The sequence below is a fragment of the Meriones unguiculatus genome, chromosome 7 (genome assembly GCF_030254825.1).
Source record: "Meriones unguiculatus strain TT.TT164.6M chromosome 7, Bangor_MerUng_6.1, whole genome shotgun sequence".
Classification (NCBI taxonomy): Eukaryota; Metazoa; Chordata; class Mammalia; order Rodentia; family Muridae; genus Meriones; species Meriones unguiculatus.
This window is the reverse complement of record NC_083355.1, coordinates 21,212,085-21,238,577: the sequence shown is the minus strand read 5'-3', so window position 1 is coordinate 21,238,577 and position 26,493 is coordinate 21,212,085. Positions and strand designations below refer to the sequence as shown.

General features: G+C 49.4%; 1 protein-coding gene across 1 annotated transcript; it reads right to left on the bottom strand.

Annotated features, from left to right (window-relative positions):
• Positions 1 to 14,620: 14,620 nt before the first annotated feature.
• Krt9 (keratin 9) lies at positions 14,621 to 20,918 on the bottom strand. The gene is made up of 11 exons (XM_060386728.1): positions 20,334 to 20,918; positions 19,352 to 19,434; positions 19,055 to 19,211; positions 18,625 to 18,786; positions 17,959 to 18,084; positions 17,621 to 17,844; positions 17,217 to 17,275; positions 16,770 to 17,129; positions 16,287 to 16,370; positions 15,954 to 16,130; positions 14,621 to 14,640 (listed from the first exon to the last, which is right to left on the bottom strand). Exons 1-11 carry the CDS (start codon positions 20,916 to 20,918, stop codon positions 14,621 to 14,623), a joined length of 2,037 nt encoding a protein of 678 aa, XP_060242711.1.
• Between the last annotated feature and the right edge of the window lie 5,575 nt (positions 20,919 to 26,493).

Here is a 26,493-nt window from a genome sequence, read left to right as displayed (position 1 = left end):
TTTAGGGACCTCCATCAAACACAGCCATTTTTCGGGGTCACAGTACACAGACAGGAAACGTGGGTATGAGCAGGAAGGCCTCAGGACTCTGAGACCTGAGTCTGACGTTAGCAGCCACAGCCTGAAGGCAGGGAACTCCCGAGCCCACAGCTCCAATGTGGCTTTTGGTGACCATTCACCCTCCTGTCTCTGAGCCTTGGTGCGTCCAGCCTTGTTTCTGCTTCCCTGGCCCTTTCACTTTTCTCCCTCCTTACCTGCCTCTCAAGCCCTTTCCCATGGCCTTCCCCCAAGTCTAGATTGGTGACCCTGTTCCATGCTCCCTAGCCTCAATATCTTTCCCATCACAGCTGGTGGCTCGCCAGATGTGGTTCCTAAGTCACCTGCAGGTGGCATAGGGTACTCATGAGAACGGGGACTGTGTGCTCTCTGAGTACTTGTTGAACACATGAGTCACCTGGAAAGGCACGGTACAGATGACAGGGTACACTTCTGGGAGCCATGACTCTTAAACCACCCTCTTCTTCCTGTCCCCTTAGCTCTGTCAACTTGATTCTATCTCGTGCATTTAATTGGCTCTGTTCCTTGTTTGTTCCCATAGTCCTCCTGGGTTTGCCAAACCTATCCCCTGGAAATTCCAGAGTAGCTTAGGTGCCACCAAGAACAGAAAGGAATGAAGTAAAGAGAGCCCAGGAGCTGGCTGGCGAGGAAGATTCATTTCATTTGCATTTAGAAGGCAGAGAAGGAACAGCTTTCCTCTGGACTGGGGGCTGCTGGGGTGGCAAGATAGGGTGTGACACATAGAGGAGGAGATAGCTTTGGGAAACTGGGGATTTTTGAGGTTGGTTTTAAGGCTGGTTGAGTTTCAGCTGGCTCACGCCTTTAATTCCAGCACTCCGGAGGCAGAAGCAAGTACATCTCTGAATTTAAGGCCAGTCTGGTCTACAGAGTGAGTTCCAGGACAGCCAGGACTATATTGCTGAGCCACTTTCACTTGAGATTTAAAGGTCAAGGTTAGGTCTTCACAGCTCTGGGAGGGGCCCCCTCTAAATTTTGAGGTGCTTAGCCGGGTGAGGTGTTGCAAAGCCACTGGAGTTAATCACCCTCAGCCTCTAGTCCAGGTCCTTCTTGTGTTGAGGGACTAGTAGTTAGATTTCCTGATAGACAGATAAGGAGAGGAGCTATGGCTAGGCAATAAAGATGGTGACCTTCCAAGGCGGCTGACATCCTCTGTCTATAAGTGAGGACACAGTAAAGAAAATACAGAAATAGCTGCTCCGTGATGTGGAGTGGGGGTGGGGTGGAGATTTTCATTGTAGATGAGAAAGAGAGAGCAGGCAGGGGCATCTGGAAGACTCCAAAGCAGAGAGAAAAAGAAACAGACTGGGATCTGGCCAGGGCCATCTGAGGGAGAAGAGAGAATCGTAGGGGCAGAAGAGAAGCCTTGAGGTTATATAGAAACTGGGTATCTGGAATGAGGGAAACCTGGGGGAGGTTTAGGGAAGATGAGAAGGGCCAGACTAGCCTGGACTTTGAAATGCATAATGTAGAAACAAATAAGGAGCCTGGAGGCCAGCACAAGCTTTGAGATGCAACCACAGGTACCTGTCAATGGCCGGCAGGAGCCTGTTTCACACGTTCCTGGGGAATGCTGGACATTTTTCTAACCACCAGAAATCTTCCTACAGTCCAGCATGAGTTTAGCCATGGGCCTGGACCTTTTGGGGTGCTTGGGGTTTTCCTTCTGACCAAACACGGTCCTGAAACAAAAGCTTGGAAGCTTAAAACAAAGACTTGTGGCCTTTCTCTCCTGCCAGCGGGCCTCTGGACTGGTTCAACAGGTTCACACCCAATCAGAACAGTTGTGAGCCAATCAGTCTTTCTGCCAAATGACCAACTCTAAATTAGGGAGGAAAACTCTTCAAAGACTTTACAGTCTCCAACCTTCCAGGAGAAGCTGGGCTTTGTTGTCCAAGTCTGTGTCATCTTTGTTGTCATTGTGTGATCCATGTCCTTCCCCCACACCCATTTATTTTTCTATATGTTTTTTTTTGGGGGGGAGGGGGTTCCTCACTCCTAGTAAAAGCCTTTCTTTATTCTTTTTTTCTTTTTTCTTTTTTGAGACAGTGTTTCTCTATGTAACCCTGGCTGTACTGGAACTTACTTTGTAGACCAGGCTGGCCTTGACCTCACAGAGATCCACCTGCCTGGCATCAAAGATATATGCTACCACACCCAGCATAAAAGCCTTTCTTGATCAGTTGATTCTGTCTGTTCCTGTTTTCTGTGTTAGTGAATTTCCCTGCTGCTACTTGCCAATTTTCCTGCCTTTTATTTCTTTAACTGATAGAGAAAACAAACTGGATCAAAGCCACTAGACAGTAATGAATGAAAAAGAAAGAAAGGAGGAAGAGAGGGAGGGAGGGATAAAAGAAGGAAGGAAAAGAAGAAGGGAAGGAAGGAGGGAGGGAAGGAGGGAGGGAAGGAGGGAGGGAGGGAGGGAGGGAGGGAGGGAGGGAGGGAGGGAGGGAGGGAGAAAAGGAGGACATGAATGCTCCCAGGGGTAGTGGAGGAGGTTTATAATAGATATGAGGGAGACCATAAGCCAGAGGCATCTGGAAAAGTCCAGAGTGAACACAGCTGGCCAACTGAATGGGGCCACGTGAGAGGAGGGAAGAGGGAGAGAGGAAAACCAAGAGCAGCTGCCAAGAGGCCAAGATGGACAAAGAGGACCATGTGGTCAAAATGGCTGGGTTATATAGGGAAGAGCAGTTTGGAGGAGGGCAGCCCAGCCTAGTGCCTGGGCTAGAGAAGTTTAGGGTGGGGGGTGGGATAGGCCAGCCAGGAAGACACTGTTACAGGTAGGGACTGAGGGATACAGGATTAGCCTAGTGGCCAGCATCCAATTTGATATGTTAATAGTCACTTCAGTTATCCATACGTCCCCTTTGACATGCTGGACTAGTAAGAATCAACCAAACGGCTTCTTTTCTGTGCAGGGACCTAACAGAAGCGCAGCCAATGAGAGTCATTGGATTTTGAATCATTATCATCTGGTTCTTGTCCCACACTTTGCAAAGGGGAATGTGTCAGCTCTGGGGTGCCACATGCATGTCTGTGAGGACATGAGAAAAAAACAAGTGTGATGATCTGGCCTGGGCGCTTGGGACAATAACACAGTTCCTGTCTGATCACTTGCTGGGAGGAAGGAGATGCTGAGAAGTAGGAGCTGGGGGGGAGGAGAGGAGGCTTCCCCCACCATTCCTCATGATGAGCTTCTATGACAAGTTATGACGCGACCGTCTTCCTTAGTTGCACGCTGCTGTGGGTAAGTCTTCTCAGGAACTGTAAGTGATCATATGACCTTCATTAGGGACCCTGAGCAGCCTAGGAATTCTCTGCCCAGCTGAGAAAGGCCAGTCGAGACCATCTGGTTGCCCCAACAACATCCTTCACAGGTCTTTGGTCCCCGGGAGATGCAATTGTTCACCACGCTCACAAAAGTCTGGGGACCTCTGGGTACTGTTTCCTCTTCTTGGAAACTCAAAGGGCCCTTGCAGGAAACGAAGCCCTTTGAGAGGCCCGTCAACAAAAAAAAGTAAGGTAGAGACAGGCAGATCTCTGTGAGTTCGAGGCCAACCTGGTCTGCAAAGCCAAGGTCAGCCAAGGCCACACAGAAAAACCCTGTCTCAAAAATAAATAAATAAAATAAAATAGTGCTCACTCAAGAACTTTGTTGGAGGTGAGTCTGTGTGTCTGTCTGTCTGTCTGTGTGGTGCATAGGCGTGCAAGTGTGCTCACGTGTGTACGAGCAGGTAGAGGCGTCAACATGAAGGGACTTCCTCTATTGTTCCCCTCCTTATTTTTTTGAGTCGGGGGTTCTCACTGAACCTGGAGCTTACCGATGTGGGTGGGCTATTCTTGACTGACTGAGCCATCACCCCAGCCCCTTAGATGAAAAATCCTTTTACCTCTATAATCTAAATATCCCTTAAAATATTTACATTTCACGGTAAGAAGGGTAGCAAAACACAAGACTGTATACAAATCTAAGCATTCGGGTGTGCGAGGAGCCAAAAAAAAAAGAAGAAGAAAACAATGGCCAGCCACAAAGCCCAGGTGGATGGTAAGTGATGCCCCAGTGAGCTGTGCGTGGTGGTGTACACCTTCAGTCAGCACTCAGGAGGCAGAGGCAGGCAGGTCTCTGAGTTCAAGGCCAGCCTGCGCTACAGATCAAGTTCCTGGACAGCCAGGATTAACTACATAGTGAGAACGTGTCTCAAAAAGGGGGGGAAGGGGGTTCAGGAGGGAGGTTAAATAAATGCCTCAATGAATTCAAATAATTCAAATGAAAGCAGTCATTAATTGTACTCCCAGGACTTCCGATTCTAAAAGATTTCGTTTTGTTCAGAGTTGTGTTTTTTTTAGTGTGTATGTGTGTGTGTGTATGTGTGTGTGTGTGTGTGTGTGTGTGTGTGTGTGTGTGTGTGATTTATGTACACCACCTGCCCTCAGAATTCATGGAGGCCAAACAAGGACCTCAGATCCCCTGGAACTGGCTGCGAGATGCAACCCAGTGCTAGGAACTGAACCTGGGTCCTCTACACGAGATGCAAGTTCTTAGTCATCTCTCCATCCCCCACTGGGTATTCATTAATACACCAAAAAAAAAAAAAATCCACAGGCCCAAGAAATCCAGGAAGAAGCTCAGACTATTATGAAAGAGATACTTCAATTAGCCTCCCTCCACCACTCATTGTCTGTGCATCAAACGTAACTGTTTGCCATGGGCTTTAATTTTTCTTTGTTTCCTCCATATTTACCCACGATTTCTATTAGACCTGATGAACGTGCCTTTGAAAACTTTCAGTACGTGTGAAGTCCTGCCAAGTCAGAGCGTGGCAAGAGAGAACTTGGTTTTATTCGTTTTTGTGTCTGAGAAAATAGAGAAAAGCCTTGAGGGCCATGGGGGCCTGTGACAGCAGAGATGGAAGAGAGGATTCCAGGGCACTGTACGTCAAGACTGGGAGATAGCTCAGTTGGCGAAATCTTTGATTTTCATGCACAAGGACCTGAGCTAAACCCTCAGAACCCACATTTAAAGAAGGACAAAGAAAGAAGGAAGCCGAGAGGAGGAGGAAGAAGAGAAGCAGAGACCAGATATGGTGGCCCAGAACCTAGTAAACTTGTTGAATTCTGGGAACCTGAAGCCAGAGATGAGAAATAGTTGGAATGAAGATTCCATGGTGGCCTCCTACTTCCCAAGAAGAGAGTTTTTAAATCATTCCTGCTCAGGGGAAATGTCTACTTCTGTCCTGTGGTTGTTTTAGACAGAATAAAATGATGGTGGGCCTTAGAGTCAGATCAAACCAGGCCCCCTGCAGTCTGGAAAGTTGGTGGTTGTAAAAAAAACAAAGTCCATGACACTAATAAAGTTTCAGTCCTAGACAGAAGAGGTGCAGCTACAGTGGTGAGGTGGCCACTGAGGAAGTTAAAGAGCACTGACCACAACGATGGCGAACACAGTTGTTGTCAGCGTGGCACGCTCCTTGGTGGAGAAGGGACCCCAGCCGAGGCACAGTGCTTGGCTGCAGGGGTCTCCCAGATTCAGGGTGTGATAGGCCTAGGCTGGGAGCTGTTGAGGCACTTGACACCACCAGCCCTACGGTTCCGCAGAGAAAACAGTGCTGGAAATGACAGGCAGTGCTCTCCGGCTCTGGAGCAAATTGCCTACGTCAGGACAGAGATCACTTGTCGACTTGCCGGAACCATCCTCCGGTAGGGTGGTCCACAGCAGCGACGGCTGGTAGTTACACAGACAATGAGCAATTCTTAGCCAGTGGGGTCTTGCCCTCCTCCACAGACAAAGAGAAAGGGCTATGAAGAGATGGCACGGGTTTGTCTGCGGCCTCCAGGTTGTAGTTCAGGCTGTCTGGTATGTCCTTCCTGATTCTCCCTCCCACCCTCTCCAGCTCACCCCTTATCTATACTAGTTCCTCCCTACCCTCTAGTTAATACCAAGAAGTGGTTCCTCACCAGCTCTTCAGGCTTGTTCCCCACCCAGCACACACCACTTCCATCAACTCTGCTCTGGGGGAAACCAAGCCATCCATTGGTTCTATTATCATTGGTGTTGGTGTCCCTTCATGTCCTAAAAGTTGAGGACTCCATGGGGCCAGAGCCTCTGTCATCTGCCTCGGGCATTGTGGTTGGCCCAGCCACTGGCCCCAGCGTGGCATAGAGCAGGTCTAAAAATAAGTGCCTGTTCAATGAAGAGGTCAATGACTTCACCATGATGGGCAGGGTCTCTGCCTAGAGCTTCCAACCAGCCGAATGCCTCCCATCTCACCTTCAGCCTCAAACTTGACTCTTTGGGATTGGTAAGCTCCTTCTTCATTTCCCTAGGTTTCCTCTGACTTGACAAAAGTTCTTTGTAGCCAGGAGCAGTGGTGCATGTCTGTAATCCCAGCGCTCAGGGAGGCAGAGGCAGGCGGATCTCTGCGAGTTCAACATCAGCCTGGTCTACGAAGTCCAGGACAGCCAAGGCTACACAAAGAAACCCTGTCTCAAAAAATGAAACAGCAACAATAAAAAAGCTCTTTGTACACCCCAGTATTTCTCAGTCATTCTGAGAACCAATGCAGAGTTCATAGTGGCTTGGGTTTGGCCTGGGCCAAGGTAAGGATGGTAAGTTACTGAGGCTGAAGTGCTGGTGGCAGAGAGATTCCAGAAGACAGAAGCCATCATAAGATTAGTTAATTAATTAATTAATTAGTGGTGCCATCTTTGGGGCCAATACTTATCCAATACCCTCGTTTCTTGCTTATCATTCACACCCCATTCACTTAACAAGTGTGAACTACTTTCTGAGGAACCTGGGACCAGAGATCTGATCTTAGGAAGAGTTAAAGGTTGTTAAAAAGACACAAGAATCCATGCTAAGAGGGTGTGTTTGGGTGGCTTGGGTAAATCACATTCTGTCTTCTCCAAACCTAATTGGTAAATGACAGCCGTCCCCACCTGACGTGGAGTTTGGAGCCTTTCTGCCCACTATGACTGAGCCAGGAGAGCCTGGGTGATCTCACGACTCATCCGCTCCACCTCCAAGGGCATCTGCTGTGAGATTTAGCAACCACTAATCGCACAGCTTCCTCCTGCACTGGACTGTGGGCTTATGACCTCACGTGTTCAGGTCACAATTCTCTCTCCAATCCGTGATAGAAGAGGCATCCCTTCCCATCCTCCCCCATACTGTTGCTGTAGTTGTCATCATTTGTTTTCTTTCAAGTATCCTAGGATGACCTCAAGCTCACTACGTAGCAGAAGACATCCTTGGGCTTCTGATCCTTCAGCCTCTAGCTCCTGGGCGATGGGATCCCAGGCATGTGCCGTCATTCATGTTCAGGCCTGAGATTCGGAGAGAGCATCAGAGCCGGAGGCTGTGAGAGCTTGCTGAGCCAGTCACAGCCGTAACAAGCAGCAGAGTCCAAAGGGAGGAGACTCAGAGATCAAAGCCCCGAAGATTTATGGGTGTCAGAATAACAGAAAGAGGGAGCCCAGAGAGTTTTCAGCAATCTAGCTGTTCTCCTCATTCCTCCGCTGTTCAATCAGTCTCCCACCCTCTCTCTGGAACTGGCAGACCTGGGGCCTTTTGACGAAAACAGAGAGCTTTGGAAAGCACCCATCTGTGCAAGGTAGGATACACATACACAATAAAGAAAATGTGGACGAGCATCATGAGGTTTCTGTGAGGAATCATGAGGGAACACTGTGCAGTCCTTAGCATGGTGTCCTGCCCCTTTCTCTTAGAGAGAGCTGTTCCTCATCTTGGTCACACATCTGATCCATAAAGGAACCCTCCTCTAAAGCCTGCACCTCCCCAAAACACAAGCCATCAATTACCCTTCCAGACAGAGCAACAGGCTCACAGCCAGACTCTCCAAGCCCAACACACTGCATAAGCCTGCAAGCCAGGTACTAATGTCCTGAGGAAAGAGGTACCCAGACACCCAGCAGCCACAGCAGCAACACCAGGGGTTCAGTGGTGGCACGCAGTGGGACATGCTATGGGAACCATGCCAGCAGCTGGTGCCAAAGGTGGGCTTCCTCCGGACCGCAGCCTTCCAGCCCTGTCCTCTGAGAATCCTTCCTGGAGGTTCAGGACTTGCCTAATGTCACTTATGCTGCTCCTCTCCTCCGGGTGTGGTTCCTGTCCTTGCAAGGAAAAACCCCCATGGGTACAGAATTCTGGGATGTGTGTGGCTGATAATGAAGGAGTCTTTGGGGCCTTGGGCTCCAGTGTCTCACAGACTCTGTTTCTCACATACAGAGCTGGCCCTCATTTTCCACACAGGGTGTCCTCCACCCTAATCTTCCCTTCCCAGCAGATTCCCAGGTATCCTTAGTCCCTCCTTTTTGGGGGGAGGGGCACTATACAGTCCCTCAAGAAATCCTGAGAGTGAGTTCTGCCTTCAGATCATGTCCATAATCTCCACTCTGAGCACTCCCATCTCCACTCTGAGCACCAGGGACTGTCTCTGACTCTCTCTCTCTCTCTCTCTCTCTCTCTCTCTCTCTCTCTCGATTACTGCTCTCCCACCCATCTCTGTTCAAGCCTCTTCTCAGATGGCATGTCAGTCCTCTGCCTGGAGCTCTGTGTGTTAGTTCGGTCAGCCACGCCCCATCCACACCAGCTGCCATAATGACCTCAACATCCCTCTGTTTTCTGGTGGTGAGCATTTGTTTTCTGGTCACATAGAGGCTGATATGGCTGGTCAGCTCTCCAGAAGATGCCTGTTCAAGCAGTGCACTCCTAGCCAGACGCCTCTGCTCACGTCTTAGCGCTCTGTGCCTTTGTCTGTGGGTTTTGAGGTTCCCTGAGGGTAAAGTTCCTTTAGCCTGCCCTCCAAGGCGATGGGTGATCTCTGGCACTCTGACCTTATCAACTTCTACTGAGTTCCTCTCTCATGCTGCTCTGGCTACAGGGGCCTTGTACACAGGCCTTGGGGCTTTCTGTACCTGTGATGTGTGCCCGGAGTAATCCCTGGCCACATTCCTGCCTCCAGACTCTAAGTCTCATTCATACAACACCTTCTAAATGACCCTGACCTTAGCCACTTGATTTGCCACTGCTCTCCTCCCCCAGCCTCGTACCATAGTTCACCTGTCATCTCCCTCATTATACACCTATCACCTTCAAATACATATACACACATTCATATATATTATTTTATTTATATATTATATATTTACATATATAATATATATGTAAAGAGGGGGAGAACCACCTTTTTACTGTATTGGTTTGGTCTTTCTAAGATACAAACAACGGTTTAAAAAAATAAACGCAACTGTTCGATTGGTATTTTTTAAAAAAATCACATTTTTGCATTCCCGAATATCAAATAAAAATAACATTGGTTAAAACAAAGGCATCTAGTAAATTCCTGTTGATTGTCATGCTGAATAACTTGGCCAAATAAGAAGTGACAAATGCACCGTGTGTAACTATCTCACACCAACTGTAAACCATTTCGCAAAATAACTATTATTTTTATTTACTGCGTGTGTTGTGTGGGTGTTGACCAGTTCCTGCTGACTACAACTGCAGAAGCAGTATACTCAGCGCTCTGAGCTAGTGATGCTACAGGCAGAGGAACTTACTTTCCACAGTTGGTCGGGAGAAACTTTTATTTCGTGGGCTGGTAAGATGGTTCAGCAGGTAAAGACATCTGCATTCAAGCCTGATGACCTAAGTTTGATCCCCAGCACTCACACAGTGGAAGAAGAGAACCAACTCCCACAGTCATCCTCTGACTCCCACATGTACATTGCGCGCACACACACACACACACACACACACACACACAAATAAATGAATGAATGAATGAATAAATAAATAAATAAATGTGATTTTGTTTATTTCTTGAAGTTACACAGCTGAAGTAGCTAATAAATTCAAATTCAGATTTCCTAAGTCACAACATCAGTTAACATTTGAACCGCAACATTCTCTTACAGAAAATTTAAACCAAGCCAGGCCTGGTTGGCATAAGCCTGCAATCCTGGCTACTTGGGAAGCTGAGGCAGGAGACTGCAAATTCAAGACCACCCTGGGCAAACTAACAAAATCTTGCCTCGAAGACAGGGGAACACGGCTCAATGGTCAAGTGCTTACCTGGCAATTCTGAGACTTTGAATTCAATCCCAGTGCACAGATGGGGAAAGATGAGGCCCACAGACCGAGAGTGCTGTCTGGAACATCTCCCGTATCTTAGAGGAATTAATTGACTCACTGTACCCCAAGGTCCAAATTACTCCCAAGATCCACCCTGAACTGTCTGCAAAATTATAGCTAAGCCAGATCCTACATGCCCGAGGGAGGAAGCCAATTTCAAAGTTCACGTCTTGGGCTAGGCTTGCACAAGGGAACTTCAAGATGCCCTCAGATACCACCAGCAGGACATAAAGGCTGGCTTTGGGGATGGATTTTTGACCAAGCTGAATTAATCAGTACAGAGGCATGGAGACCAGATGACCAGCTTCTAGCACAAACGTGTGAGTGGAGGTCAAAAATGGCTGCCCAGCTTGAATGACAGGAACTGAGGTCTATATCTGTTCAACATAAAGCTGCTTCCAGAGATTCCTTGTGATTGTGAAGAGGAAGGGCCCTGAGTTCTTAGGGAGGTGTGGAAATTGAGTGAAGTTTTCGTACAGAAACTTGTTCTCTCATTCCCAAATGGAAGGAAAAAGAAATACATAGAGAGGGGTACAGGGCATCTTTAGGAAGCTGAGGTGGAGCACTGGCAAAGGACCCCAAAGTCCCTGCTCAAGCTTGCTGGGAGTCACTTTGTACAAAAGATATCATTCTCCTCCCACCTCCTTAGATGCCAAGATTTTGGATATTTCTGAGCTTCTCTGCCCATGAGTGCCCTGTCCCTTTCACTAACCTCTTCCCCAGTGATCTGACCCAGCCTGTGGCAAGTTACTCGCTCTCTCTTTCCAAGGCACCCCTCCACCTGTATATGCCTTCGTGTGTTCTCCACGCATTCCCTTCACGCATTTCTTGTTCTGATAAACCTCTCCGACAACAGCAACATCAGGGAGAGAAGGTGCATTTTTTTATTGTTTTTTAGCTCACGGTTTAAGGTACAATCCATCCTGGCAAAGGAAAGCATTTAATTGGGACTTGCCTATGGTCTGGGAGGTTTAGTCCGTTATCATCATGGTGGGGAACATGGCATCACGCCAGCAGGCACTGCAGCAGGAGCTGAGAGCTACATCCTGATCCATAGGTAGAGACTGGACCTGGCACGGGCTTTGGAAAACTCAAAGCCCACCCTCAGTGACATGGCCACACCTACTTTTACTAGGCCATACCCAATCCTTCTCAAGTGATGCCACACCAATTCAAAAATATGAGCCTGTTGGAGCTCTCTTTATTCAAACCACCACAGTTTCCTTTTCACACAGTCCAGGGTCTCCTAACCATGGAATAACACAACCCAAATGGGTGAGTCTTCCCACCTGTGGCTGTGAGACAACACCATGACCAATATTAGCCTGTGAAAAAGGCAATTTATCAGGGCTGATTGTTCCAGAGAGAGAGAGTCCGTAATGGCAGGGGAGGCTGGATCAGAAAGCTGAGAGATCGCATCTTCAGTGGCAAAGAGGAAGCAAACCAGACGTTGGGCCAAGCTATGACCTCTCACACTTCACCAAGGCTCCACCTCCCCAGGGCTCCACAACACTGTCAACAGAGGACCAAGTGTTCAAAGCCTGAACCCATGGGGGACAGTCCTATTCAAACCACCACAGTAACACAGCCAAGATACGCCTTCAAAGGCATCTCCGCTGGCCCATCGCCCAGATAGTTCTAGAGTCTGTCAAAATGTCAGCACTAACCATCATGAGATTTGTATTTTGTATCTTCCTACCAAGTTCTGCAAACTAAGGGGCTTAGAGAAAGTCTTTAATTATTATTCAGCAGGACTACAGGTGTGACTGGATTCTCTGCAAGGTGTCAGAAAGCCAAAATCAAGGTGAGTTCTGACCTACAGACCGAGGTAAAATCTGCTTCCAAATGCCTCCTTGTGTTTGGAAGATGTCAGGGAGAGCAAGATTGCTCAGTGGTTAAAGAGGCTTGCCTCCAGTGCTGACCACCTTAGTTTGACTCCTGGGAACCAGATGCTAGACAGAGAGAATCAGCTCTTCCAAGTTGTTTTCTGACCTCCACACACATGCTCTGAGACACACACACACACACCACTAAATTAGCAAATGTCATAAAGAATATTTGAAAGTTTCATTTTTCAAATTCTGATTTCTATGACTATGCAGAAAAAGTGGTTTATTTATTACTTATTATTGGTGTGGTGTGTGTGTGTGTGTGTGTGTGTGTGTACATGTGTCTCAATTCATGTGCAGAGATCTTCTGAACCTTTAGTCCTCTCCTTCTACCATGTGGGTTCCATGGATCAAACTTGGGTCACGAAGCCTTCATGTAAAAGCCTTTGAACCATCTCTACAGGCTCCTCCTTATTGTGTTCAGCCAGGTTCAACCCCCCACCCCAATAATCTCTATTTCAAAAGATCAACGTAATTAACATCCTAATTAACAAAATCCATTTGGGGCAATATGCAGGCTCATGTTTAAGTAAGAAGAAGTATGGGTACCCCAAGGCCAAGGATCCTGGGGAGGCCATCTTGGGCATCCACTTAAGGTAAGCTCTACTCAAGGTCCCCTTGAATCAGGCAGGCCTGAGACCAAAGTGAAATTAGCACGTGGGACTTCCAAAGGCGGTGATGAAATGAAGTGGCTTCTCTCAGACTTAAGGTAAGTCTTCAGTTCCCTGGGCCACCACAAAAGGAGTTTGGCTGTCCCAAAGCTACCCCACTGCAGGGAGCCCATGGAGAATGTCCACAGAGACAAAGAACTCCTGCGGAGCCCCAGTGGAGACACAGAAAGTAGTAAGTGTTCATCTATCTCCAGCCCACAAGTCACAGTGGCACTGAGGGAGCCGATGGGAGCTGTTCTTGCCAAGCACTGTCCAGATGTTCCTGGGACAAATGTTGTCTTAATCCTTGGTGAGGTATGTCTGACCTGTGACCCAAAGGGCCACATACACCCCAGGAGAGCAATAAATATGGCACAACACAAAATCATAAACTTCCTTAAAACATTGAGGTAATCTGGGCAATTTTTTTTTCTTTGTAACTCAACTGCTTGATTTTCTAGAATGAACTTTATAGGTGACAAGGTCAATCCGTAATATCAAAAGGATGAGCACTGGACTGGGGAAAAGTTCAGCCAGTAAATTCTTTGCCTCAGAAGCATGAGGATCTAAATTCTGTCTCCATCTTGGTAAGGCAGCCCACACTTGTAACCCCAGCACTGGAGAGGTGGAGATAGTTAGATCTTTGAGAGACGTGCCAGGGGCTAAGGGAATGAAGAAGAGACAGAAAGACAGACACCCGAACACACAGGAAAGCTGCTCAGAGGGACTGAAATCTCAGCTAGAGAAACCTCAGCAACCCAGAACCTCATCCCATTTATTATGAAGCCTTGAACAGGGAGGCAGGGTTATTGCATCCAGCTGAAGGACGCAGGGTCTCTGGTGTACTTGCTGGAGCAAGGAGAGGGCGTTAGATCAGCAGGAGCACTATCTGTAGGGCACAGTCTCTGGGAGCAGAAAGCTGTGGTGGACATTTTCTGGAAACACAAACAACATCTCTACATGGACCAGAAGACAAGGCTTTTCCGTTTTCCTCAGAGCCTAACTGCTGGGAGAAGGGGAGAGGAGAAGCTTTGCTGTTTCCCTCTAGGTCTGAGACCAGGATACGGTCATGCCTAACACACTTCTACTCAGAATTTCCTCCACTTCCGTCGCCCTGAGACTTGTGGGACATTGCAACCTACTCTGTGGGTGGCAGGCTGCCAGTCTCAAACAGGTGGCTGGTGTTCCTAAGGATGACATCCAAGGTTGTCCTCTGGCCTCCACATATTTATTTAAAAGGCTGGACACACAGTCAAGCTTTGAGATGGTGTGTTAGCTCAAATCACGGCCCGAAGGTGTGGTAGGGAGATGAAAAGGCCGCATGTGCTAGCTGGCCATCTCCCTTTTTTATCTGGTCCATGGGTTCAGCCTACGGGATGTCACCCATATTCCACATGGATCGTAATCCTCTTAATTAGTTATCCCTGGAGATGGACTCACAGACACACCCAAACGAGCATCACAGTCTCCCAGGAGATTATCAACCCAATCAAGTTCACAACCAGATCAAACATCATGCTACTTACTTAATCTCAGAGGACAAACACGTCGGAATCCAAGTTTAACTTGCAATAGGAGCATTTTATTAGGAAGTCGGGATGAGGAAGGGAATGAAGCCACCCCCAGAACACATAGAAGAATCAAGTTCTCCCCAGCCCTGAAGCCTCCCCAGCAGGGAACAGAGCCAACAGATGTCCAGAGGAGCAATGCCAACTGGGTTCCAAAGGGGTACCCTGGCTTGTCGCCAGTTAGTCTCGATGTCAGGCTGCAGCAAGCACGTTTCATGCAGCTTCTGCCCTCCTGGGGCAGTCTCAGCTGGGGCTGGGTGGGGGAAGTTGACCAGGGTTCTAGTATCGCATCTGGTGGCCTGTAGAGGAGTAGAAAGGGGAGAACAGTAAGAAGAGAGACTTTGGGTGGAGACGTGAAGAAAGATGAAGAAACTGGGAGCAAGAAACCTGGCTCTCAGAGAGCTGGAGAACCCTGAGATGGACGGTCTGAAACAAGGCAGCCCGTGGCCCCATCCAATTCCCAATCTCTTCAGCAACAACCCTGAGGATGGAGAGTCCATGGACCAGACCCCTTCACCATCCCACAGCCCTGACAGTAAATTGTTTGGCTACTCAGGCAAAGATAGCCCCAACCTCATTCTTAGATTCACATCCATCCCCCTGCAGAGCAAATGGACATGCAAACCATATAAGAGACATTGTAAAAGGCCACTGAGACCAAGAGGGTTCTCTGCACTGTACATTGCCGTGTTGTTATCCAGCCATTTATTACAACTTCATGTTGAATTGTTTAAAAGATGAAATCATAGCTTAAAAGGCAATGGCTTTTAAGGCAATAAAGAATGCTGTATTCTTTCTCTATTTACGCGGGTATTTTTTGACTCCTTGTGTATATGTATGTGCACTGTATGTGTGTCTGGTACTCATAGACATCAGAAAAGGGCATGGGATGTCCTGAAACTGGGATTGTGGGTGGCTGCAAGGCACCATGGGTACAGAGAACCGAACCCGGGTTCTCTACAAAAGCAACAAGTGCCCTAACTGCTGAGCATCTCTCCAACCCAGATTTTTAATTACTGCATTAAGCTCAGTTTGTACATAGAAAATATTTTATGACCTAGAGACTCACCCACATGAATCCCTCTTAGAGGTAGATGATGGGAGCAGTGATAGATTCCCTTTCACAGTTATCCCATGCACTTGTCACACTAAGACCACTGTCTAAGGCCCCTGCATCTCTTTTCTGCTGTGTTGTCACTGATCTGGGCCTTCCGTCCTAATGATGATTGAAGGCCCTGGCCATGGAGCCCCCACGGTGCTGATCCCATCATTTGGAAATTACATGGTTATGAGAAACTGATTTACTCCTTCTGAACCTCATTCCTCGTAAGCAGAGCCTGTCTATAGGCTACAATAGAAATGTGCATGACAGTGCACAATTCTCAAGCCATCTCCTCTCACTACTGAGACTCAGACCATTCAATTTCATCCTGTGGTCGACTCAGAACCAAGTATGGGTCTATACTACTTCACTAGATGCTTTTCTAAAAAAATCTATTTCTGTTAAGAACACATAGTCCCCTCCCCCAAAAAAGTCCAAAGATAACATACACACACATAAAAAGGAGAGCTGCTTAATGTGCACAAGACTATGAATCCAGTAATTCTTTACCTTGTGATTCATCATCACAGTCGATAGATTTTGAGGACTGGGACTGAGATGGCCTTCTGTTTCCTCCACCATAGCTGCCTCCACTTCCTCCTCCTGAACTACTTCCTCCACCATAGCTGCCTCCACTTCCTCCTCCTGAACTACTTCCTCCACCATAGCTGCCTCCACTTCCTCCTCCTGAACTACCTCCACCATAGCTGCCTCCACTGCTTCCCTTGGAGCCACCTCCTCTACTTTGACCACCTCCACTTCCTCCCCTGGATCCACTTCCTCCTCCATAGCTTCCTCCACTTCCTCCCCCAGAACTGCTTCCTCCTCCATAGCTGCCTCCACTTTTTCCACCATGGCTGCCCCCACTTCCTCCTCCATAACTGCCTCCACTTCCTCCTCCTGAACTACTTCCTCCTCCATAACTGCCTCCACTTCCTCCTCTTGAACTACTTCCTCCACCATAGCTGCCTCCACTGCTTCCCTTGGAGCCACCTCCTCTACTTTGACCACCTCCACTTCCTCCCGTGGATCCACTTCCTCCTCCATAGCTTCCTCCACTTCCTCCCCCAGAACTGCTTCCTCCACCATAGCTGCCTCCACTTCCTCCACCATGGCTGCCTCCACTTCCTCCACCATAGCTGCCTCCACTTCCTCCACCATGGCTGCCTCCACTTCCTCCACCATAGCTGCCTCCACTTCCTCCACCATGGCTGCCTCCACTTCCTCCACCATAGCTGCCTCCACTTCCTCCCCCAGAACTGCTTCCTCCTCCATAGCTGCCTCCACTTTTTCCACCATGGCTGCCCTCATTTCCTCCGTAGCTACCTCCACTTCCTCCACCATAGCTGCCCCCACTTCCTCCACCATAGCTGCCCCCACTTCCTCCACCATAGCTGCCTCCACTTCCTCCCCCAGAACTGCTTCCTCCTCCATAGCTGCCTCCACTTTTTCCACCATGGCTGCCCTCACTTCCTCCGTAGCTACCTCCACTTCCTCCACCATAGCTGCCCCCACTTCCTCCACCATAGCTGCCCCCACTTCCTCCTCCATGGCTACCTCTACTTCCTCCTCCATGGGTGCCTCCACTTTTTCCACCATGGCTGCCACCACTTCCTCCATAGCTACCTCCACTTCCTCCACCATAGCTGCCTCCACTTCCTCCACCATGGCTGCCTCCACTTCCTCCTCCATGGCTGCCTCCACTTTTTCCACTGTGGCTGCCACCACTTCCTCCATAGCTGCCTCCACTTCCTCCACCATGGCCTCCTCCACTTCCTCCTTGTCTTCCTTTGCCACTTTCAAAGCCAATTTGTCCAGCTCCAGACGATTCACTGAGGATAAAGGAAAACACATAGATACATACACAAGAATGAACTTGGCCAGAATTAAGACTTAAGTGTGAATTGAGTATCCCAGCTGGGAGGGAAGAAAAACCCTCCTCTCCCTGGAGCAGAAGGTATCCCCTTTCTCTCATTGTTACCATTCTCCTTTCCAACCTCAGATGCCCCCAAGTGTTCCCCCCAAACACACATAGGGATGAAGTCCTCAATCCATCAGACCCTTCCATACAAGAACTTTTCTAACTGCTTCTATTCAGAAGGCTAGAAATGTTGTCAGAGCCTATGGGATTCTACGAGATTCTACAATGTTGAAGCTATAGGCACACGAGGACCTACAAGTCTTGCTGGCCGCCTTCAAGGAGGTTGTGGTAGGTCTCAATTTCTTTCTCCAGCCGTGTCTTGATGCTGAGCAGAATGCTGTATTCTTGGTTCTGGCACTCGGTTTCTGCCCGGACCTCAGCAAGCTGGGCCTCCAGCTCCCTGATCTGCTCCTGGACCTGCTGCAGCTGGATGACATAGCGGTTCTTCGTGTCTTCCAAAGCCTGTTCCAGGGCCGATTTCTAGGGAGCAAGAGGAGATTTCAGGACAGATGTTTCACTCCTTGAGCCTCCTGAAGGTCCTGTAAAGCCATCCTGTGCCCACCCTGGCAGCAAATCTGGAGCAGGACTACCAACCATGGTAAGCTGTGTCTGTAGATCAATGTTCAACTCTTGGATGTTGCGCTGGAGCTGGGACACTTCCTTTGTGTTTTTCTCCATCTCTTGGCCGCTAATTGTCACTTCTTGTTCAATCTGGGTCATCTGCAAACCAAAGGCTCAGTTAGGAAGAGGGGCAGCCAGGAACATCTGTGAGAAAGACCGTGACTCATTCTCCGGGATCTCCACCTTTAAAACCGAGGCAGAGACCAGGCACCCCCAAAGTTCCTTCTTTATTTCCTTGCATAGATTATCTATCAGGCTCTGTTCCTAGCTTTGAAAACCAGGGAGGAAGGGAACAGACATGAAACTCAGTGTGCTGTGGAAGCTGCTATATAACTCTACTAGGATCTTACATCGCATAGGATTATAGTGAGTTGACCGTGCTCTGGGCAACAAACACTAATAAACTATTAGCTTCTCAAGGCTGGCAATCTTATTTGGCTCATCTCCGAGTCATTAGCTCTTTGCCTAAAACCAGCACCACCCCAAATGAAGAAGGATGCATTTCATCCAATGGAGGCTGGAAGGATGGGTAGAGAGATGAAGAGGTAGAAGGATGAAGAGATGACAAAGAGGGGAAGGAAGTAGAAGGGTACCTGGGAGGAGGGTTAGGAAACTGAAGAGGCAGCCCACTCCTCGCACCTTGGATTCATAGTGCTGCTCAATGTCCTGGCGGTTCTTAGAAATGAGCTGCTCGTACTCCTCACGCATGGCATTGAGGATCTGAGTAAGATCTGTGCTAGGAGCGACATTTATCTCCACGTTAACATCTCCATCATTCTGGCCCGTCATCTGGCTCATCTCCTGCCAAGGAAGAAGAGGGCATGAGGTCAGAAGTAGGACCCTTCCCACCATCATTCAACCTTCTCCCACAAGTCCTCTCAGAGTGCAAAAGAATACCGTTGAGAAATCAAAGGACAACTGCCGCTGCAGGCCACACTGTGAGAAACTGGGGGCATCCTCTTCAAGAGTAAAGAAGAGGGATCCCTCAGTCCATGCTCCAACACACACATCCTGCTACCTCTGTCTTCTTATTCCTCCTTGTTCCCACTAAGCCATGGTAATACCCTACCTCCCAGTGGTTCTTCTTAATGGCCTTCAGCTCATCCTCCAGACCATCAAGCTGTATCTCCAGGTCAGATTTCTCCATCTTCAGACTATCCAGCACCTTCTGCAGGCCGTTAATATCAGCTTCCACCCCTTGGCGCAGGGTCTGCTCCATCTCAAACCTGCAGGCCAGCCATGGGTAGAGAATGATCAAGAGGGCAATGATCAAGATCCTGCTGGGACCTCCAGAGCTCTGGACATGGCAGAGTTTGTGTAGTGTGGATAACAAGAGTACAGGGAGAAGGAAGGGGCCAGGACTCACTTAACCCTGAAGTCATCCATAGTCATGCGAGTATTGTCCAGGTCCAGGAGTGTTTTGTTGCTCCTCACTGTGAGATCCACAATCTGAAAGAGAATCCTGCATGACTAGGCCATGCTCCTTTGATAGGATCAACTTCAGAGAGAAGAAAAGACCAGATACAGCCAGCAGAGGAGATAATCCCATCCAAGGTGTTCAGGAAACAAGAGGAATTTTCCATCAGTTTCTATGTTGCAGGGCACCCTCGGAGCCTTCAGCGGATGTGCCCAGTGTGGTCTTCAATCAGTCAGCAAATATTTGAAGATCTGCTTCAAAAGCAGCGTAGGGCCTATGACAAATCCCAAGAGCCCACCATTGACCACAAAGTCGAAAGGATGGCCATCGTGGGAAACCAGGAAAGACCTTGGGAAGGAGATGACAATTGAACTAGGTCCTGAAGGGTGGCTAAGATTGCATGTGAGTAAATGGATGCCAGAAATCTACAGTTGGAGAAGCAACACAGTCAGAAATACAAAGATAAGTAGATTGAGGATGGATGGATGGATGGATCGATGGAAGTCATCCTCACAACCAAAGATTCTCTCCATCCCTGATTCAACCAGATAGCATCTGAGTCCTAAAGACCTGAAAAGATCAATAAGACCCCTCTGAGCCCAAGAGAATTGGAATAGGAAGGATAAGGCTGATTTGAAACCAGGTCAAAACAAAGCTCCAGCTGGGCCTTAACCTTGCTAGTGTTAATCTAATCCAGGCTCCCTCCCTACTGTGCCCAAAAAAAAATATCGAAGTTCAAATCCAAGCCCAAGGCCCTACAACCTTAGAAACCAAACACGAGTTTGTTTCTGATGAAAGCTCAGTTTCTGAAAGACAATTCGATGGTATGGCTTTACTTGGACTCCAGCATCTTACCTTTTTGTAAGAGTGGTTGAGAAGAAGAAAAGGGTGGGGGGAGGGGGACAGAGAGAGATTTGACTCTTGTACATACGCTGTCTTTCAGGTCTTCAATAGTGTCGTAGTACTTGGAGTAGTCCTTCTGGAAGGGTTTGGACCCCTTCTTTGAATACCATTCCTGGATCTGCCTCTCCAGGGAGGTATTGTCACTCTCCAATTGCTGTACTTTATCCATGTAGGTGGCCAGACGGGAATTGAGATTCTGCATGACTGTCTTCTCATTGGTGTTCAGAATACCACCTTCACCACCTCCAGAGCCTCCACCAAAGCCACCCCCAAAGCCACCTCCAGAGCCTCCCCCAAAGCCACCGCCAAGGCCACCTCCAAAGCCACCTCCAAGGCCCCCTCCAGAGCCTCCGCTGAACATATTGCTGGAACTCCCTGAACTAAAACCGCCTCCATATCCTCCACCATAGCCAGAACCAAAACTGCCACCAACTCCACAGGCCGAATGGCCACCCACATGAATGCCACTGGAAGAGCTAAAGCGACCCCCTCCTCCTCCGGCCCTGGAGGAGCGACTGAAGGAAGAGCGCATGCTGCCTCCTCCTCCCCCTCCTCCTCCATAGCCACCGCTGCTGCTCCGGCTCCAAGATGAGGATATCTGTCTGCAACTCATGGTGCTGCCTGCCAGAGTCTGTAGGCAGGAAGCCGGTCTCGGGGTTGCTGGGTGCCGAGCCATCCCTCAAGTTGCCTACTTATACCCCCTGCTGAAGGTAGCACACCCGGGTGTGCCCTCATCCCGTGCCAGCTTCCCCACCATAGACTCAGAGAAGGTCTAGGATAAGGGAGCCTCAGGGAAGCCCCAGGCTCTGCGTCCTTTGGTGACTGCCCGTCAGCAGCCCAGCCTCTCTCCATTGTCTTGGGTAATTTGACGATATTAGGCTGTCAAGGGCACCATAAATCAGCCGTGCTGCTCAGGGGGTGACCTACATCTTACAGTCTGGTGTCTGGCTAACCTTGACAATGGGCCTGACACTCGGCCTTCTCAGTATCTAAGAGCAAAACTCCCCCGTGGTTGACTGTCACTCTCTGAACTCACCCTGGTGGTCGCTGCGGGCTGAGCTGGGAAACCCCTGCCCAGAAGTTACTGTGAAGGAGAGGAAAAGCGCAGTTGCCACCCACAAGGAGCTGAAAGGAGAATCAGAAAGCCAGCACCTGCCCAAGTGAAGCCCCCCACCAGATGGAAAACCCAGCTGTCAGCATCCTTTAAGCTGGCAGGAGAGACAGGATTCTGCCCTTAGGGCTTGCCAGTTTGTTGAGGCAGTATGGTGGCCAAAAGAGGATATGCATCCTCCAAGGTTCCAGAGCAGCATGTCACACTAACATGGAAGACTACGAGAAGAAAGCAAGGCCAGTAAATACAGCCCTGTTGGTGCTGGATGTCTTTACAACAGGAGCATGATGGACCTGTCTAGCCTCAAGCGTGTTTGTGTGTTTGTGTACATTCTTTGTCACTCATCTCCTTATTTTTGGAGGCTGGATCTCTCACTACTCCTGGAGCTCACTGATTCATCAAGCCCACCTGGTCAACAAGCCACAGGGATCCTCCTCCCTCTGCCTCCCCAAGGATTACCCACCGATAAGCCCATCTTTCTACATAGGTTCTGGGGATCAAGCCCAGGTCCTTGTCCTTGCCTGGCAAGCCCCTTACCCACTGAACCATCCCGTCAGCCTCTGCCCTGATCCTTTCGCAGGGCCCCGCAGTGAATAGAACAGAATTTCCCTCGGTTGAGCGCCTGTCTTATGCTCAGCCCTGGGGGGGGGGAGGCAGTGTGGCAAGGTACAATGGTGTGACTTACACTTGCTCCACACTTAAGGTCACCAAAGCCAAGAGAGAGTAGTAAAGAGGCCATGGGCTCTGCTGCCAGGTCAGCTGGGCGCAGTCCAGACTCTGTGCCTCGTGGCTGTGCTATGACTTGCTTTCTCACGCTGTGCCTCTGTTCTCTCCTCCAAAAAAAAAAAAAAAAACAGCTTGCCCTTCCCGGGAAAGGCTAGGCTGCTGCTCATCATTCAGCTTCTTCTTGAGTCCCCCACACCACCGCCCTCCTTTGGCCCTGAGATGTCAGCTTCTAAGACCTCTCCTTGCTCTCCCAGGCCCCTTGACCCTTTTTTTTTTTTTTTTTTTTCAGTTTAAACAATGAGTTAATTAATGTGTGTGAGTGTTCCTGATAGGGGTACACGAGTGTGAAAACAGGAGCAGACTTTACAGGGAAGGTTCTCTTCTTTGGAATTCACTCAGGCTCTGAGGAATGAGCTCAGGTCTCCAGGTTTGTGCAAGCAAGCTCCTTTACCCAACTGAGCCATCTTGCAGGCCCCGTCGACCTTCTGAGATGCCCCCCCCCATGACGTCTCTCCTCTGACTTCTCTGTACCCTTAAGACAAGCTCTATGTTCCTGGTATTCAGATTCAGTCCCCAGGCTTTGCCCTGTTTCCCTCTGTTCTCCAAACCACCTAGCAGATTGTGTGATTTTGCTCCTTAAACAACCCTCAAACTCCTACAGGTGCCTCTCCCACTGAAATGTTCTTTCGTATCTTCTCTGTTCAGCAAATTTCTGCTCATCGTTGGCAAGCCTGTGTGCCTCCTCTTCCTGAATTCCCACTTCTCCTCCCTCCAGTTTTGAGCTGTTACTTTGCTCCCGATGTTACTTTGCTACCACCAGCAACACCACCCCATGGCAGCAAGGACTCCTCCCCTCCCCGACCTCAGCGGGGCCTGCTCTGAGCCTGTACCTGCCCATTTTGCACACGCTCCAGCGCCCAGACCCCATTCCTGACCCAAGTAAGATCCAAATAAAACAGAACAAAAGAGAAAGGACCAGCCGCGTCAGACAAATGCCCGGGAGGTGTGGGGCAGTGGGGAGGTGGCTGAAGAGTACAAGGCTCTTCCTAGCAGAGACCCTGGAAAAGGGTCTCTGGATGGTCGCACTTGAGAGATGCTTGTGGAACAGACCAGGAGCTGGGGCAGGAGGATTACAAGGAGACCAGCCTGAGATACATTGCCAGATCCCGTCAAAAACAACATTAACCCTTTCCGTTTCTGTTCTCCAGTCTCCTGATCCTAAAGGAAAGAAACCTCAGTCCCTCCCCTTAGCAGCTTCCACACCTGTCAATCATCCTAGCGAATAAAATCAAGCCCTTCTTGAGTTCAGAACCTGCAGGGAGCAGCAGCGTCTAGTCAGGCGTGTCTGTCCCTCCCCATCTCCCCTATCATACCCCACCCCCCTTTGCCTTCTATGAATGATGATTGATTCTCAGTTTCCTCTTTTTCTGTAGTAATACAGGATTTCCTCCACAAATGCGCTTGCTGAAACGAAAGGTAAGTTAGTTTACCAAAATGAAGGAGATAAATATTTAAATGGTTGGTACGGGACACGTTGATTAAAATAGACAATTAAGTAGATGGGGCTAGAGGCTAACAGCATTTTTGCAAGCCTAGCATGCGGGACACTCTTCAACCAAAGCTAGCAGGGAGCCTGACCACTGTCCCCACTTCTTGATGTCTCTAAACCTCTACCCACACTCCTGCCAAGCTCCACTAGAAACACCCAAGACCTGGCCTCGATGTGATCTGATGCCCAGAGCCACTCTGATGTCCTTTCTCCCAGCATTTGCCAAAGGCACACTGACCTTTAGGCCACTCTGGGTTAAACAGAGATTCCAAGTCCCAGGGCTTGAGCTAGGCAGAGGATAGGTTAGGGCACGTTGGGGTGGGAAGCTTCTGGGAGAGCAGCTGCTTCTGTATCCCTGTTTTTAGCATATGTTGGGTTTGGTTTGGCTTGGCTTAGCTCAGCTCAGCTTGGCTTGTTGTAGGGTCTAACTCTTCTAGCTGACCTTTCAGTTCATGAGTCTCCTGCTTCTGACTGCAAAGTTCTGGGATTACAGGCATCTGCTTGCTTTTCCCCGAAGGTTCACTTATCTGGACCATCTGCGTGGGTCCAGAAAATCCCTAAGCATCCCCCCCCAACTCTGAGTTCAGGGCAGGCACAGGCCTTTCCCTTGCATCTAGTTCATCTCTGTGTATGGCTCCAGGGCCTCTACCCCTGAAAGGGAGTCCCCTCCACTGAGCCTCCCGGGACAGTGCAGTGGAGAGTAGCTTGTCAGTGAGGCAAGGCTGGGCCACCATCAGTCTCTCTTTCCCTATCCTTGTGACCTTGACCTCAGTTTCCCCATGGGCTGTCCTTGCATGTGGAGTTGCCAGGAACACAAATACCGCGCAAGGTGGGGGAATCCCGGTATGAAAGCGCAGCTGTGTGTGTGTGTCCTCTGCCCTCCCTCCTCCTCCCCTTATCCACTCTCCTTCCTCCCCCACCTCCTCCATATCTGCCCTCCTCCCACTGTCTGCTCTCCTTCCTATTTTCCTGCCCTCCTCCCCATCGACCCTTCTCCCCGCATCCACCTTCCTTCCCATCCTTTCTCCTCCCTGTTCTTCTTCCCTCTCCATGTCTGGATCTACTTCCAACCCAAAGAGGAGCCCACCATACTGGGCTATCACAGCTTGGCATCATCTTCTCCCTTCTTTAAGCTCTGCCTGGCATGGGAAAGGCAGTGCCAGAGATGAGGAAGCTGACCATCCCGAACTGAATGAAAGTTCTCGTCCTGGCTGTGTGGCATGGCTCATTTTTTTACTCTCTCGGGGTCTTCCCTGTGAACCTTAATTCCCATTCCTCCTGACAATGAAGGAAGAATAGATCTCATGTAACTCAGGATACCCTGCCTTGGGGGTGTGTATATATATAATCTGTTTCTATAGGCCGTGTCCAGACTGCAGCTAGTATTGGAAAATTCTAGCACATCTTGGGACACTCTCCTGACTACGAATGGCACTGAGTATGCTTTTTTTCCTTGCACTTGGACCACCTGGATGGCCCGGATTCAGCCCTCTTGCTTATTATTACCCATCCCTTCAGTCAGTTGGACCCCACACTAGTCTCCTAAGAAAGGTCCCAGTCCTCATCGTGTATATATAGAGTGGAATAGAGGGGCTTTGAGGACCAGAGAGACAAAGAGGAGAACCCTGAATGAGTTCTACCTTCAAGGTGTCAGGGGGAAAGGTTCCTCTTGAGGGTGTGGGGACTCAAGAGGAGACAAGGCCAGTTTGGCTCTGGCTGTAGAAGCCTCCTGCCTGCCTGGATTCAGCTGCCTAACCCTTGTGGCCCCACTGTCTCCCCACCACTGTGTGTCCTTAAGCTCAGGAGGGGCCAGAAGGCCCTGAGTCATCATGAGGCTGGGTGCTGGCTGAGGGAACACAAACATGACTCACAGCTCCTCTCCTGGCTCGTGGGCCCGCCCCTTCATGAACCACCTCTGCACGTGGGCATTTCTGATTGGTGCAGGGCTGGAGGTGCCCACATGCACCTTTCAACTGTTTTGTCACCTATCGTCACCCCACCTAGCCAGACCCCACCAAACCAAGACTCCCTGAGCCTTCCAACCAGAGTCTTCCACCTATTTAAGGAATATTGCTTCCCCTCACCCCCAACCAGCCTCCCCATAGTAAGTTTTGGGTGTGTCTTTTCTTCAGCGAGTACTGTGTTCCACACATTGTTCTGAGAGTTGAGAATAAAAAAAAAAAGATGAACAAGCCCCAGTCGGTAAAGCATCTGCCCCGCAAGCATGAGAACTGAGTTCAGACCCAACCAGGTCTAGCCATGCACATCTGCATCCCCTCTGCTGGGGAAGCAGAGGCAGGAGGACTCCTAGCCAGCCCAGCCACATTTGTGAGGCCGGAAGGAGATTTTTAACGGAAGCGGAGAGCCATAGAGGGAAAAGCCCAACCTTGACCTCTGGCCTACACGTGTATGCACATGCAAGTGTACCTTCACATACATGAACACATATCACACACGCACGCGCATGCATGCACACGCACACCGTAAGACGTTATCCTGCGTCTCGGCGACAGGAGGTCTGCTTCCGCCCCTCCTTCCGGACTATCTGGATGGCTGGGTGTCAATTACCCTGCTTATTACCAGCTCATCCTTCTAGTGTACTGGGTCCCCCTTAAGATCAGGAGCCTGTGTCACGTGGGTGTTGTGGAGGACACATAGCCCCTCCTTCGAGGAACCTGAAGGCTGGGTGTAGCAAGGCTCAAACTGTATGACTTGAGGCAGGATAGCCTCCCTTAGACGAGGAGATCGGAGACATGATCTCCATCCACCTAGCACAGCCCCATTCTGCGGAGTGGGTGGAGA